General features: G+C 42.5%; 1 protein-coding gene across 1 annotated transcript in view; it reads right to left on the bottom strand.

Moving 5' to 3' along the window:
* The window catches only part of SORCS3 (sortilin related VPS10 domain containing receptor 3), a 620,103-nt gene that overhangs the window by 114,121 nt on the left and 491,403 nt on the right, over positions 1–14,579 (bottom strand). Inside the window, exons 8-9 of the mRNA XM_066239920.1 lie at positions 10,900–10,989; positions 1,167–1,346 (exon numbers count right to left, since the gene is read on the bottom strand). Coding sequence (XP_066096017.1) covers positions 1,167–1,346; positions 10,900–10,989 — 270 coding nt within the window. The remainder of the gene's footprint in view (positions 1–1,166; positions 1,347–10,899; positions 10,990–14,579) is intronic.

The raw sequence follows: 14,579 nt of genomic DNA, 5'->3' as shown, positions 1-14,579 counted from the left end.
AGAAGCAAATGGGCGCTTCTCCTGTGTGCCCAGGCCGGGAATCTAACCCAGGTCCTCCGCTGAAACAATTAGTTTTTAAATGTAGTTCTTATCTGGAGTCATTTGATTTCCTAGATAAATTATTCTTTAACTACTGATCACATTTTTAAAAAGGACTATAAGTGTAAACTCTTTAAAAGTAATCATATTAAAAAAAACTCAATGTAAGTAAGACCAATTCTTCATGTGCAGATGTTGGCATTTGGTGGCATTTTAGGGAAATCCTCAAATCCATCATTGATGTTTGCTTTTATTTTCCCATAAAGTGCGTTCATAAAACTTTTACAAGCAATACAGCTGATGTTTGAGCTCCACAAAGTTAAATTATTCTGATTTTACAAATGATTTTATTACTTCCTCGACCCAGTTCATAAAAAAAAGCACAGAGTTAAAAAATGTACATAAGAGATCACATAGGCCAAGTACCTTCATTTCTGACTTGTAATTATGCCCATACCTACAAGAACATTGACTTTAGATATCATTTATTGAAGGCTTACTGAGCCCATCACCACACTAGATGCTTCACAAACATTATCTCTCATTCTCAAAACAACCTCATTAGATAAACAGGTGAGGGAATTGAGGTTCAGAGAAATTAAGACCCTTGCCCAAGTCATACAATTGCTAAGCGGCAGAGCTGAAATTTGACTCAGGACTATTTGACCCCCACACTTGTTGTTCATACAATTAAAAGTCATGGGCCCTGGCCGGTTGGCTCAGTGGTAGAGCGTCGGCCTGGCGTGCAGAGGTCCTGGGTTCGATTCCCGGCCAGGGCACACAGGGGAGGCGCCCATCTGCTTCTCCACCCCTCCCCCTCTCCTTCCTCTCTGTCTCTCTCTTCCCCTCCCACAGCTGAGGCTCCATTGGAGCAAAGATGGCCCCGGGCGCTGGGGATGGCTCCTTGGCCTCTGCCCCAGGTGCTAGAGTGGCTCTGGTCGTGACAGAGCGATGCCCCGGAGGGGCAGAGTATCACCCCCTGGTGGGCGTGCCAGGTGGATCCCAGTCGGGTGCATGCGGGAGTCTGACTGTCTCTCCCCATTTCTAGCTTCAGAAAAAAAAAAAAAAAAAAAAAGGTCATGAAAAAGAGGGGCAGATCCAGGTGCAGAATAATCTTGGCTACATACCTCATATAATTCAATAATGATGTTTCCCATTAGACCTCGGCTGCTCTTAATGTTCTCCATGGCCAGGGTGAAGTAGATCCCACGAGTGTCTGAGATATAGAGGTTGTAGGTGTCATTCTGGTTCCATTCTTGGACGGCTGCAAACACTTGGTTTTCATCTGTGCTGATGATGTGCATGTCCTGTAAGAAAATGGAAGGCTTGTAAGACAGCAGATCTTCTTATTTCCCTGGGACCCAGAATAATTACCATGACTTATGAAATGGTAGAGAGAAAGCTTGATTTATAGCAATGTTAAACAATGCTGTGTCGGAACAAGGCTATAAATTGTGGGCTTCATGATTTCTGTTCCTTGTTAAGTGACAGCAAGATGGGTACAAGGGGCTTTGGTGGGTATCATTTTCCATGGCTTCGAGTGATTCATCCACCTTCATTTTTCATTTTTATATCTGAAAGGTAGTGTTAGTGCTAACAGAGACAGACAGTCTTACAAGAGAAAACTCACACATGCCAAGAAGGACCTATACCTTCTTTAGATCTTCATTTATGGTTTTTCAAACTTTTCAGTATAATGGTTTTCACATTATTCTTTAGAATCTTCAGAGTCATGAGGATTGCAAGAAGGGTGGTAAGGGAGGTCATGGACAATGGGTGAGGCTCTAGTCTTTCAACTCTGTTTTAATCAAGCAGAACCACTCAAATCTGCCTTATACTAGAGTTCTGTAAAATATTTTAGGAGTAAAAAGTAAGAAGGTTTCTGCTGTTAATAAAAAAAAATTGAAAATCACTGATACAAAGGAAATGATACTTGACCTGGAATCTACAGTTCTGGGTGATAATATAAGCTCTGCCATAGGATTTTTGAATGTGTCAGTCACCCTGAGATTCAATTTTCTTATTGAAATAGTGAAGAAGCTGTCTGGGATACCAATAAAAATAGTTAATATTTGGGCGATATTCTTAGTTATCTTAATATATCATTTCAATTAAAATCTAAATAATTTTATATATAATGGAGGTAGTATAATTATTCCCATTTTATTAAACTAAACCAAGGAAATACAGGTTTACAAACTTTCCTCAGATTACATAGCTAGGAAGTGGTAGGACCATGTTTTGGTCCTCAGTGGTATGACTCTAACCTAATTGTTAGCTTCTAACCATTTGGATATATAGCCTCTAGATTAGAAGTTGCAAACCAATGAACCTATAAAATAGGTTCAAATGACACATGTTTGGTTTGGCCACAGTCTTTTTGCAATGCTTGAAAATGTAGTCTTTTAGGAAGAGTCATTGAAGTTTCAGTCCCATATATCCAAATTTTCTTAGGATCCGCCACTTCCTGGTGCCTGAAGTCACTTTAGTTTGCATTCTATCGAATCTACTACTTCAGAATTCAAAACAGTTTACAAAAGCCAGTTTGCATACATGCCTAGGCACTGGACAAATATCATAAACTCAAGTCCTTACGTAAGGAGCGTACACTGTCAGAAGGCAATGTTGACAAGGATAAGTGTTTGAGAAAGATGCAAGCAGTTAAAAAACATAACTAGACAGATGTATATGCCAAAGAGTCATAGCATCTCGAGAAGCAGGAGAGGCTCCGTCATCACTGTGGGGGAAACACTGGTGACAGCAGCATGGCCATTGGAGTTGACAGTCAGTAGATCATCAGGCTGAATCTAGCCCTTACCTTATTTGGTCAACCTTTCCCAGAAATGGTTTCAACAATAAAAGGAGTCAGCAATGTCTATAATATCAGAACCATGGAGAGAGCTTCACCAAGATCATTTCCAAAAGAGCAAAGTCATTTGATTTGGACAACTGGGAGTTGGGGAAAGTGAAAAAGAAAGTTCTTTTTTTTTTTTTTTTTTTTAATAAATTTTTATTAATGGTAATGGGATGACATTAATAAATCAGGGTACATATATTCAAAGAAAACATGTCTAGGTTATTTTGTCATCAAATTATGTTGCAAACCCCTCGCCCAAAGTCAGATTGTCCTCCGTCACCCTCTATCTAGTTCTCTGTGCCCCTCCCCCTCCCCCTAACTCTCTCCCTCCCTCCCTCCTGTGTCCTCCCTCCCCCCACCCCTGGTAACCACCACTCTCTTGTCCATGTCTCTTAGTCTCATTTTTATGTTCCACCAATGTATGGAATCATGTAGTTCTTGTTTTTTTCTGATTTGCTTATTTCACTCCGTATAATGTTATCAAGATCCCACCATTTTGCTGTAAATGATCTGATGTCATCATTTCTTATGGCTGAGTAGTATTCCATAGTGTATATGTGCCACATCTTCTTTATCCAGTCTTCTATTGAAGGGCTTTTTGGTTGTTTCCATGTCTTGGCCACTGTGAACAGTGCTGCAATGAACATGGGGCTACATGTGTCTTCACGTATCAATGTTTCTGAGGTTTTGGGGTATATACCCAGTAGAGGGATTGCTGGGTCATAAGGTAGTTCTATTTGCAGTTTTTTGAGGAACCACCATACAAAGAAAGTTCTAAATCTATGCTCTGAAGCTTCTCTGTCGTGACCCTGTCTCTGGCCTTGAGCACCCTCGGTCACCTTGACTAAGATCGCACTTGCTCATTTGTGCTTACATACCTTACAGTTTCCTGCTGAGCTGCTTGAAAATGAAAATAAGGCTTACTCTTAAAAACTATGTGACGAAATTGGGTTGTGTTGGTGTGAAATGAAAGGCCAAGAACTCAGTAGGAGGGGAAGTAGCAGCTGCAGGAAATACAAATTAAATTCACTTACCCTGGTTAAAAATGCAATAGAAATGCCTGGCTTTCCCCAGATGTTTTGGTCATAAAAATGAATGCGCTAGGTTATTTTCAACTAAACTAAATGTAAAAGAAGTGGGGGGGGGTGGAATATAACTTAAAACACCAGGACATGGTCAGGAATAGACACAGCCATTTGCTGTGAGCGCGCCTTACTCTAGCCCTGAGTTGGGACTGTGTTACCTGGTGAACAGTCCCTGCAGGCTCTGGGGTAAAGACTTTTTTAGTATCAAGGATTCTGGGGTATCTGTTTGAGAAATCATTAATTGATCAAAATCACTTAGCTAATAAATGGCATGACTGATTTAAATATAAGACTAGCCTAATCAAGAAGCTAAATACCACAGCAGTGACGATATGACTTCAATGTGCATCAAAACAACCTGGAGATCTTGATAGCATGCAGACTCACGAGTCTCACTGCTGGAGGTTCCGACTCAGTATGCTCGGTGAAGAGCCTCAGATTCTGCCACCTAAATAAGCCCTCCAGATGATGCTGGGGCATGCACCTGGGAATCACTCTCTAAAAAGCTCTGAACAACATGTCCTCCTTCCTAAGAAATCTTATGGCTGTATAAGAATCAACTAATAATAACCTCAATAGTAAGTCTTCAATAGCAAAGAAAAGCCCATTATTTAAATTTGGTTCAATAGAAATCTTAATAATAATAACAAAGCCTATTTCTTGAATCTTGCTATCCTAATCTAACTCCAAAGCAGGTGCCACCCTCATAAAACAATTATGTATTCATAAAACAATTATAAATAACAGTCCCCCTACACCCTTCCAGTAGAGTAATTGGGGAGAATCAGAGTTGCTTTTTGGACATCTAAAGCTGCAACTTTCTAGGAGACAGTGGTGAAAATGCTTCCCTGTTACTGAAATAATTTTTGTAATCTGGGTTTAACATAATTTCATTATAGAAAGATCTATGTTATTAAGCATATGCCATGTGCCAAACATCATAATATAAATACAAAATGTTCTGTATGGCTTTCCTGAATTTCCCCACAAGGAAGCATTGCACAATCCCATTCATTGTGGAAAGAGTGCAAAGCATGAATTTAAGCGAGGCAGGAAGAAAGGGTTAGGAGGTCATTCACTGCAATGCATAGGCCCTGAACTAAGGAGCAGGTTTTCTATAAGAATCCTAAGAAGGCCCTGGCCGGTTGGCTCAGCGGTAGAGTGTCGGCCTGGTGTGTGGGGGACCCGGGTTCGATTCCCGGCCAGGGCACATAGGAGAGGCGCCCATTTGCTTCTCCACCCCCCCCTCCTTCCTCTCTGTCTCTCTCTTCCCCTCCCGCAGCCAAGGCTCCATTGGAGCAAAGATGGCCCGGGCGCTGGGGATGGCTCCTTGGCCTCTGCCCCAGGCGCTGGAGTGGCTCTGGTCTCGGCAGAGCGACGCCCCAGAGGGGCAAAGCATCGCCCCCTGGTGGGCAGAGCATCGCCCCTGGTGGGCGTGCCGGGTGGATCCCGGTCGGGCGCATGCGGGAGTCTGTCTGACTGTCTCTCCCCGTTTCCAGCTTCAGAAAAAATACAAAAAAAAAAAAAAAAAAAGAATCCTAAGAAATGAATCAGTGATGTTAAGGAAGTAGAATCTACAGGGTCTAAGGACATAGCTTTAATATCTCAGATACCTGACTTACAAAATCCTCTGGTTTTCAATGTAGTCATTAAAAATATAATGAAATATTCATTTAAGTAATGATTTGTTTGATAGCTCTCTCATTAGAGTGTAAACTCCCTATGGCAGAAACTATGCCTTTCTTAAACATCACTTTATTTCTAGTACTGATCAGAGTATCCAGCACAGGGACATCTAACAAAAACTTACTGAATGAATATATTGAGTAAGTAAACACAAGAGAAGGAGGGCGTATGCGGGAGGTGAGGTGGAGATTCTGAGATAGGTTCTGGAGTGGTTACATGGAAACATGAAGGCATGTACTTTGAATAGGCAGTTGGAAATACAGTCCAGAGTTCAGCAGAGAGATATGGGCTGGGCTGGTGAACATAAGAGTCACCAATATGAAAAGAAAAGGAATAAGGTCATGCAGGAACCGTGTAGAATGCAAAAAGAATACAGAAACATCAACAATTAAAGGATGGTAAAGGGAAGGGGATCTAGGAAAGGAAATCAGAAGTAAATACTACCAAAAGAAAGAGTGTCACGGATAGATTTATTTTCCCACAACAGTGTCTAATGGTCTAAGATAAAGAACTAGTGATGTCTACTGGATTTGATATGTAGGCAGTCACTGGTAGCAATGGCTAGAAGATCTTTAGTGGAATAGTGGGATGGCTATGGGAGAGCAGAGGGCAACTAGTGGTGGGTTGAAGAGTGAATAACAAGTGACAAAAGGAGTTGTTACTACAGACTAACTCTTTAAGAAGTTTGGCTGTGACACAGCATAGAAGGATAAATCAGCATTTGGGGAAATGTAAAAATTAAGAAAACTTTCCTGGAGGAAATTAAGGAAAAGGTTATTATCATTGCCATTATCATTATGATAAATTTTTGAAACCATCTTCTCCTCTCTTCTCTCTTACTATTCAAAATAGAATTAACTGTATTCTACTGTCAAATGAAAACAAACCCAGACTTAGGTAAAAAGAGACTTTCTTTGAAAACACTATGACCATACTATCTGAAAGCACCCCAGAGTGAAGGCAGAAAAGAATTACTTTTATAAGGAGAAGTACAAGAAGGCTACAAAGAATTAGGTGTGAGGAGTGGGGTGAGCAGGTGGCATGACCTAGGAACTAGATGGGAAATTTTTCTCCTTAGAGTCGATGATCCTCAGAGGGCTGTTAAAAGGAGTTGTTCTGAGTCCCAATGCTTGTGTAAGCTCCCAGTGCTCATATATGCTCAAGAGTGGGTCAAAGTTTAGGGGCTCGAGAAAAGAAAAGCTGAACTTAAATTAGTAAAAGTCAAATTAGCAAGTGGAGAGACAAACAGTTGGGCTAATCATTTGAAAGACAAAGAATGGGAATATGGTGTGGTCAAAAGTTAACACAGGACCTGGCTGGTTGGCTCAGTGGATCAAGTGTCTGCCCAGTGTGTGGATGTCCTAGGTTCAATTCCTGGTTAGGGCACACATTAGAAGTAACTGTCTGTTTCTCTTCCCTTCCCTCTCCCCCTTTTCTCCCTCTTTCCCTCTCATAGCCAGGAGCTCTCATAGCCAGGTTTGAGCCTCAGCTCCAGGCACTGAGAATAGTTCAGGTGATTCCAGCATCTGCCCAAGATGGGGATTTCCAGGTGAATCCCAGTCAGGGTGCATGCAGGAGTCTGTCTCTCTATCTTGCCTCCTTTCAATTAAATATAAAAAAGTAAACATGGGGCCTTCAGTGTGTTATCAAAGCACTAGGGAAGGGGAGTTCTTTGTAGTAACACAAAAGGATGGGGGGGATTTTAAACACTGCTGTTTTCTGAAAGTGCAGGACTCAGGTCTAGTTCAACATCATCACTAACAACCTGAGTCCCACATACAAAGAAACGTAAGATCAAATTTTTCTCTTGTAGAAATGACTGCTAAGTTAAAGATAAATCCAGAATCTAAGAGACAAAGGAGAGTAGGAGCGGTGAAGTGAGAGCCTCAGGCAACAGTGAGTCCAAGGGCAGTCTGGGTCATGACCCCACCAGGAGCACGGATCTCCACAGGTTAAGAGCGTCTCCCGGATTTCCCCTTGGATCACAATGGCTGCTTAGACCCATCAAGTACTTTCCACTTGACCAACAATGAGCCAACTGTTGACATCTCTCAACTTTGTCAAAAAGTACAACGATGCCCATTTCACAAATAGGAAGACATGGGCTCACGGATACATACAAGAGCTCAGTGTTTCTGCCCATAAGCTCCATCACCTTTTCCTGAAGCCACCATGGCTTCCCTTCCCCTTCTTCCCAATCCTCTGTTGTGCTGCTCATCCCTGTTGAGCTGAGATGACAACCCAATGCCCAAGGAACTGAGTTTGAAGGACTTGGCAAGAAGTTGTTGCTGCTAATAATACTGCTTATTATTAATGGCATTCAGTTTGTTCTCTGCAAACATTCCAAAGCCACAAGTGCTCTAGGCAGACTAATTCTGAGCAGACAGGCTGGAACAAAGGTGTGAGGGCAGTGATGACCAGGAGCCTCTGTGGTTTGGTTTCTAAGCAAGATGCCCAGCGGCAGCCGCAGAACTACATGAGCAGCAGCAACTTGCTTAACCACCATGTCCATTTTTAAACAATGGGAAGAACCAATCTTCATGCACCCCATCTGCCCTCACCTCCTACGAAAATCTGGGCCAATGTCAGCTAATAACAGGGATCAATAGCCATCCAGTTATTTTCACAGCAGCTCTCATATCAATGAGGAGCTGCTCAGGATAAAGTTCTATAAAAGGAGCCGCACAAATGATACTTCACCACAACAGATGGCCTTGGGTTTGCTAATCGTTAATGGAATGTTCTAGGGTTGTGATCAATTTCAGGCTTCATCTGTCCCCACCTGCAGCCATGCTGCCCAGGGAAGAGAGCTGTTGATTTTCCTGAGCAGGTTAAAAACACATAAAATATGCACACCTACACAGACAGAATAGGCCCTACATGTAAGAGATGGTTTGGAAAATTCCAGAAACTCTTTGCCTATGGCCTAGGCCAATCTATGGAAGTCACCGGTTTCCTGCGGGGGGTGGGGTCAGTCTCCCTTAGAAAGAGTGTGATTATGAACACCCCTCTGCTCACCTTCTCTAGGCAGGGACACTTCTTTCCTACTTGGGTTTAGGATGCCTGATGGGTACATCTTGCAACCATAATACTAGATGGTGATCCCGTAAAAGCCAATCACAGAGAGGGTAGAGAAAATGAGAATTGATTCCCATGGGCCCTCAGGCTATTTAAGAGGGCCCCTGCCCACCTTATCAGCCTCATCTCCTGCCTCTCCTCAATCCAGTCACCAAACATGGTTTTTAGTTTGTGCAATGAACCATACTCTCTCCGAAAATAGGGCCTGTTGCATGCATTTTCTATTGGCTTCCCCAAACACTCATTTGTACAGTCAACTCTCTTATTTTTTATCACCTTAACCATCACCTTCTTTAGGAAACCTGCCCTCACTACTCATCATATCTGTTTAGCTCCACTGCTTATGCCATGATGATCTTTGAGCTTCTTCTACCCTTATAACTCCCTCTACACCAGGGGTTGGGAACCTATGGCCCGCAAGCCAGCTGTGGCTCTTTTAATGGCTGCATCTGGCTCACAGACAAATCTTTAATAATAATAAAAAAAATAACGTTAAAAATATAAAACATTCTCATGTATTACAATCCATTCATTTCCTATCACTCATGTTCATGGTTACAGATGGCTGGAGCCAATCACCACTGTCCTCCAGGACAACACTAAATTTTTATCGGATAATGCGTAATGTACATGGGTCATTGTATGGCTCTCATGGAATTACATTTTAAAATATGTGGCATTCAGCCTGACCAAGTTGTTGTGCAGTGGATAGAACGTTGGACTGGGATGCAGAAGACCCAGTTTCAAGACCTCAAGGTTGCCAGCTTGACTACAGGCCCATCTGGTTTGAGCAAAAGCTCACCAGTTTGGACCCAAGGTCACTGGCTTGAGCAAGGGGTTACTTGGTCTGCTGAAGGCCTGTGGTCAAGGCATATATGAGAAAGAAATCAATGAATAGCTAAGGTGTCGCAATGCACAACAAAAAACTAATGATTGATGCTTCTCATCTCTTCGTTCCTGTCTGTCTGTCCCTGTCTATCCCTCTCTCTGACTCTCTCTCTGTCTCTGTAAAAAAAAAAAAAAAAAAAAAAAAAAAAAAAGCCATGTGGCATTCATGGCTCTCTCAGCCAAAAAGTTTCCCGACCCCTGCTCTACACCTACAACTGTTTGTTCAGGGTTCTCCTTCTCTACCAAAATATAAGCGCTATGAAGGCAGGGTCCACTGTGTCTTATTCACTACTCTATCCATAGACCTCAGTTCAGTGGAAAAGAATAAAAACTGAAGTGTAAGAAAGAACAGTTAAATGAATGAATAAAAGAACAAATGGATAAATGGATTGATACATGCACACATGAATAAATGAATACATAAAAACAATCAGAGAATAGACAATTACCTACCTTCTAATCCCATAATCCCTCCTACCTCTGTAACCCGGTAGCTTTTTATAATATTTCCTAGCACCAGCTTAGAAACTCAATTCTTTGTAACATTACACTTGATATGTGGCCAACCTGAGCCTTTGCTTCTTTTCAGCCTCATTGGGTGATGCAACTATGGTAGGTTCTGTCCATTTTCACACCAAGGTTCTGAGATCATCTTCTCCCATAAGCCATTATTCACAGGAAACAGGGTATGCAGAGTTGTTATATAATTTTTCAATAGAGGAGTTACTATACCATCATTGAATATTAAAATTAATGTAAATTATTCCTTTCTGATTACTTAGAGTGGCAGAAGGGAGTAGAAGCACAGGCAGTGCATTTGTGTTGAACATTAAAATGTAGGCAGAAGCAAGAGAACCAGGAGACTCACCTGTGCACCTTTATGTACACACACTTAGAGCATCTGTGCTCCAACCTGGGCCATTCTGAACCTATCCCTCTATTTGGCAGTAAGGCCCTTACAAAGGAAGGGGTCCTCAGAGGAGATTCCAAAGCTAGTGCTCCTTTCACTGCCTCTCCTGGAGAATGACCTGAGGTTATACAGGATGTCTGAGTCAGAGCAAATCAAAAGTCCTGCATGTGTACCCTGCTGAGAGGAGAACACAGAACCCAGCTTCAGCGACCTCAGCAGAGGGCAAAACCCACAATGGCAAGTCAATGTGCACGCCAGCTGTCTCCCAGGCAGGGATCTAACCTCCCACAGCCCAACAAGGCAGCCTCTCCCTGCCACTTTGTCTGGCAGGACCCAGAACAACAGGCAGTGCGTACCTTTGGCAGCGAGTATTTGGGCAGCTTTATCTGAGCGAAGGCCTCTCGTCGATAGGACACGTAGTAACTGGCTCTTCCACCAGTTGTTACCTGGGTCGTGGGGAAACATAAAGAGGTCAGATGGGGCCATGGACCGTGGCACAAGTTGGAAGGCTACACTAGGTTTGTGACAATTTTTTAGAGAATATCCTTTGCTGGCTCTGAGCCTCCAATCCCATGGCACCATGAGTTGGTCTCATGTTACGGCACTTAGAGAATAAGTGGGCAATGACAATAGTCTTCCCCTGTGTCTGGAACTTTCTGTGACAGCAGGAGTTCTGCGTTTGGTCATTGTGTTCTGCATATGTACACACCTACCAGTAATAAATATTTTCAGCTGAAAACAGAGAAACTAATGATGTAGGCTATTCCTATGAACTCTTCTTTTTTAATCCATTGCAACCGTGACGCATTGGCCAAAGGGATTTTTTTCTTGATCTGAATGATTGCTATTGCTTTAAAGTTCTCATGACTTTGAAATTAATTTCACTTCTGATTTGAGCACATTTTTTTCTTTATGTTTATAAAGTAATGCCTTAAGCTGGTATTTATTGACTTTCTGTGAGCAAGTTAGTTAAAAAGATGAAAAGTCATGGAATGAACTCTGGATTTATAAGTCAGAAATCTGCCTGACCAGTGGTGGCGCAGTGGATAGAGTGTCAAGCTGGGATGCTGAGGTCCCAGGTTAAAACTCGAAGTCACCGGTTCGAGTACAGGTTCACCAACTTGAGAACAAGTTTACTAGCTTGAGTGCAAGTCATCAGCTTGAGCGTGGGATCATCAACGTGATCTCATGGTCACTGGCTTGAACCCAAGGTCTCTGGCTTAAGCAAGGGATCTCTGGCTTGGCTGGTGCTCCCCCCATGCCCATCAAGGCACATATAAGAAGTAATCAATGAACAACTAAAGTGCCACAACTCATCTCTCTCCCTTCCTGTGTCTCTACCCCTCTCTCCTTCTTTCTCTCTCTCTCTAAAATATATATACAAAAAAATAGAAGTCAGACATCTGTGCTTGAGTCCCCAGTTCTGCTGTCACAGCAGGGAGAGCCAAGCTCTGGGACCTCACTTGGGAAAATATGGGTGCTTAGAGGAACCTGGAAACCGCTCTGAGAAAAGATCCCCTGGTCAGGACTGGTGGAAAGTCCAGCCAACACCGCACAGCTCTGCAGGTGGCTGCTCTTGGCCCAATCATCCTAACTCAGGGGCAATTACTATTCACAAGAATGCTCCCATTATCCAGTATTCAGGGAAAATAGGAGAATGACAATAGCAACCAGGCTGCTGTGCCGTGGAGGCAATTACTGGAAGCACGCACCCTGTCCTCATTAAGGCCAAGCACTTGCTGGAGACAGGCCAGTCTCCCTGCTCTGGTCCAAACCGGCAGGCTGCTGAGAACAGCAGGGGTCTAACATCTCTATTGAAATCCACTCCTCGCTCCTCACTCTGAGAGATAGCATCGCCCATGGCTCCCCTGGCTCTGCACGAATTGGAAGCCCACAAATCAGGCACCATAAGCTGCCAGGTAGAGCAGATGTTAGAGTCAGCGTGAAGGCAGATCTTTGCAAAAAAATTGGTGCGAAGACTTCGGCTGTGAACCAAGAGGAGAGACGGGCTTTCTCCCTAATGTTCACTGCTACCCAGACATCTCTATTTTCTCATTAGAATAGTTTTTGTCTTATATTCTGGGACTTTTTTTTTCATAAGACATCTGTTCTGAATCTATATTGTTCTGCGTTGGCTTACAGGCGGGATGCTGAAATATTAAGATGAATGAGTTTTTCGGAAGTCTTTTTTTTTTCTTTTAAAAATAAATCTCAACTACATAGACTCATATTAAAATATAATCCTTGGTTGTAAACAGTCTTTGTATAATCTTCTTTGCTCATTTGTTTAATTTGGTTTTATTTTTTATTATAAAACCAATACTTGGAAACATATCTGACAACCCCAAACCTAGATCAGTCTTTGAACTTTAGTATACATCAGAATCGCTGGGACCCCCTGTCTGGGCACACAGAGGAGCAGCTCAGTGTTCCCATTTCTCTCTGTCTCTCTCTCCTGTCCTCTCTCCTCTTTCACTAAAATCAATAAATTAAAAAAAAGTTAAAAAAAAATAAAAAAAGAGCCTGACCAGGCGGTGGCACAGTGGATAGAGTGTCGGACTGGGATGCAGAAGACCCAGGTTCGAGACCCTGAGGTCGCCAGCTTGAGCGCAGGCTCATCTGGTTTGAGCAAAAGCTCACCAGCTTTGACCCAAGGTCACTGGCTCGAGCAAGGGGTTACTCAGTCTGCAGTAGCCCCACAGTCAAGGCACATATGAGAAAGCAATCAATGAACAACTAAGATGTCACAATGAGAAACTGGTGATTGATGCTTCTCATCTCTCTCCATTCCTGTCTGTCTGTCCCTATCTATCCCTCTCTCTGACTCTCACTCTGTCTCTGTAAAAGAAAAAAAAAAAGAATCCTTGAACTCAGACTGCTATTAAAACTCAGACTGCTGGGCTCTACCCACGAAGTCTCTGATTCAGTCAGTCTGGGGTAGGGCCTGAGAATGACCTTTTCTAATTAGTTTCCAGTGGTGTTGATGCTGCAGGTCGGGGAACCACGTGTGGAGCAGCACACAGCTAGAACTTTGATGAGCACTGACACACACCTCTGTGCCACTGTGCTCCTCACCTCTCCTGACCTCTGCCTACCTCCCAGATGTCACTGGGTTTTTGAATTTCACATTTACAGTAATGATAACGTTTTTCCATCATTGAGGTGGAATTCATACAACATAAAATTAACACTTTTAAAGTGTGTATGTCAGTGGCATTTAGCACATTCCAATGTTGTGCAAGCATCACCTCTTCAGCTGTTCTGAAATGTTTCCACCCCCTCCACACCCTCAAAGGAGATCCGGTACCCGGTGATAAAGTCTGTAAATTCAAAAATATAACCTCTGGTCACTTATTATATACTAAACATCAGTTCTCCATAGGACACCCAGAACCTTATGGGTCTTACCCTTAGTGAATCAGGCTGGCATGAGGGAAGACAATGTTTAACTCTGAATGCTGCCCAAGCTCAGCAATAAAAAGACCATTTCCCCAGAAGACCCAGTCGCCTCCTTATGGAAGAAGGTGACAATACCCCAGGCCTCTTCTCAGCAGCACAGGCTAAGCTGGACCAGTGGTGGGATTCAAACAATTTAACAACTGGTTCTCTGCCCTAATGGCCATTTTAAGTATAAAAATAACTATATACCAAAAGGTAGTTTATTATGTCATGCATTTAATACATAAATAAGAACAATAAAAGAGGTACAAAAAACTAGATTATAAGAAAAAGTTTTAAAATATTATGAAAAACAATTATATAATACCTGACAAAAAAAAAAAAACAATAAAACTGTTATTTAAGACAGTGATCCCCAACCCTCGGACCGCGGACCGGTACCAGTCCGTGGGCCATTTGGTACCGGTCCGCAGAGAAAGAATAAATAACTTACATTATTTCCGTTTTATTTATATTTAAGTCTGAATGATGTTTTATTTTTAAAAAATGACCAGATTCCCTCTGTTACATCCGTCTAAGACTCACTCTTGACACTTGTCTCGGTCACATGATACATTTATTCGTCCCACCCTAAAGG

This window comes from Saccopteryx bilineata, chromosome 7 (assembly GCF_036850765.1).
Source record: "Saccopteryx bilineata isolate mSacBil1 chromosome 7, mSacBil1_pri_phased_curated, whole genome shotgun sequence".
NCBI classification, from domain to species: Eukaryota; Metazoa; Chordata; class Mammalia; order Chiroptera; family Emballonuridae; genus Saccopteryx; species Saccopteryx bilineata.
The sequence above is the reverse complement of the archived record's forward strand: the minus strand, read 5'-3'. Positions and strand labels throughout refer to the sequence as shown.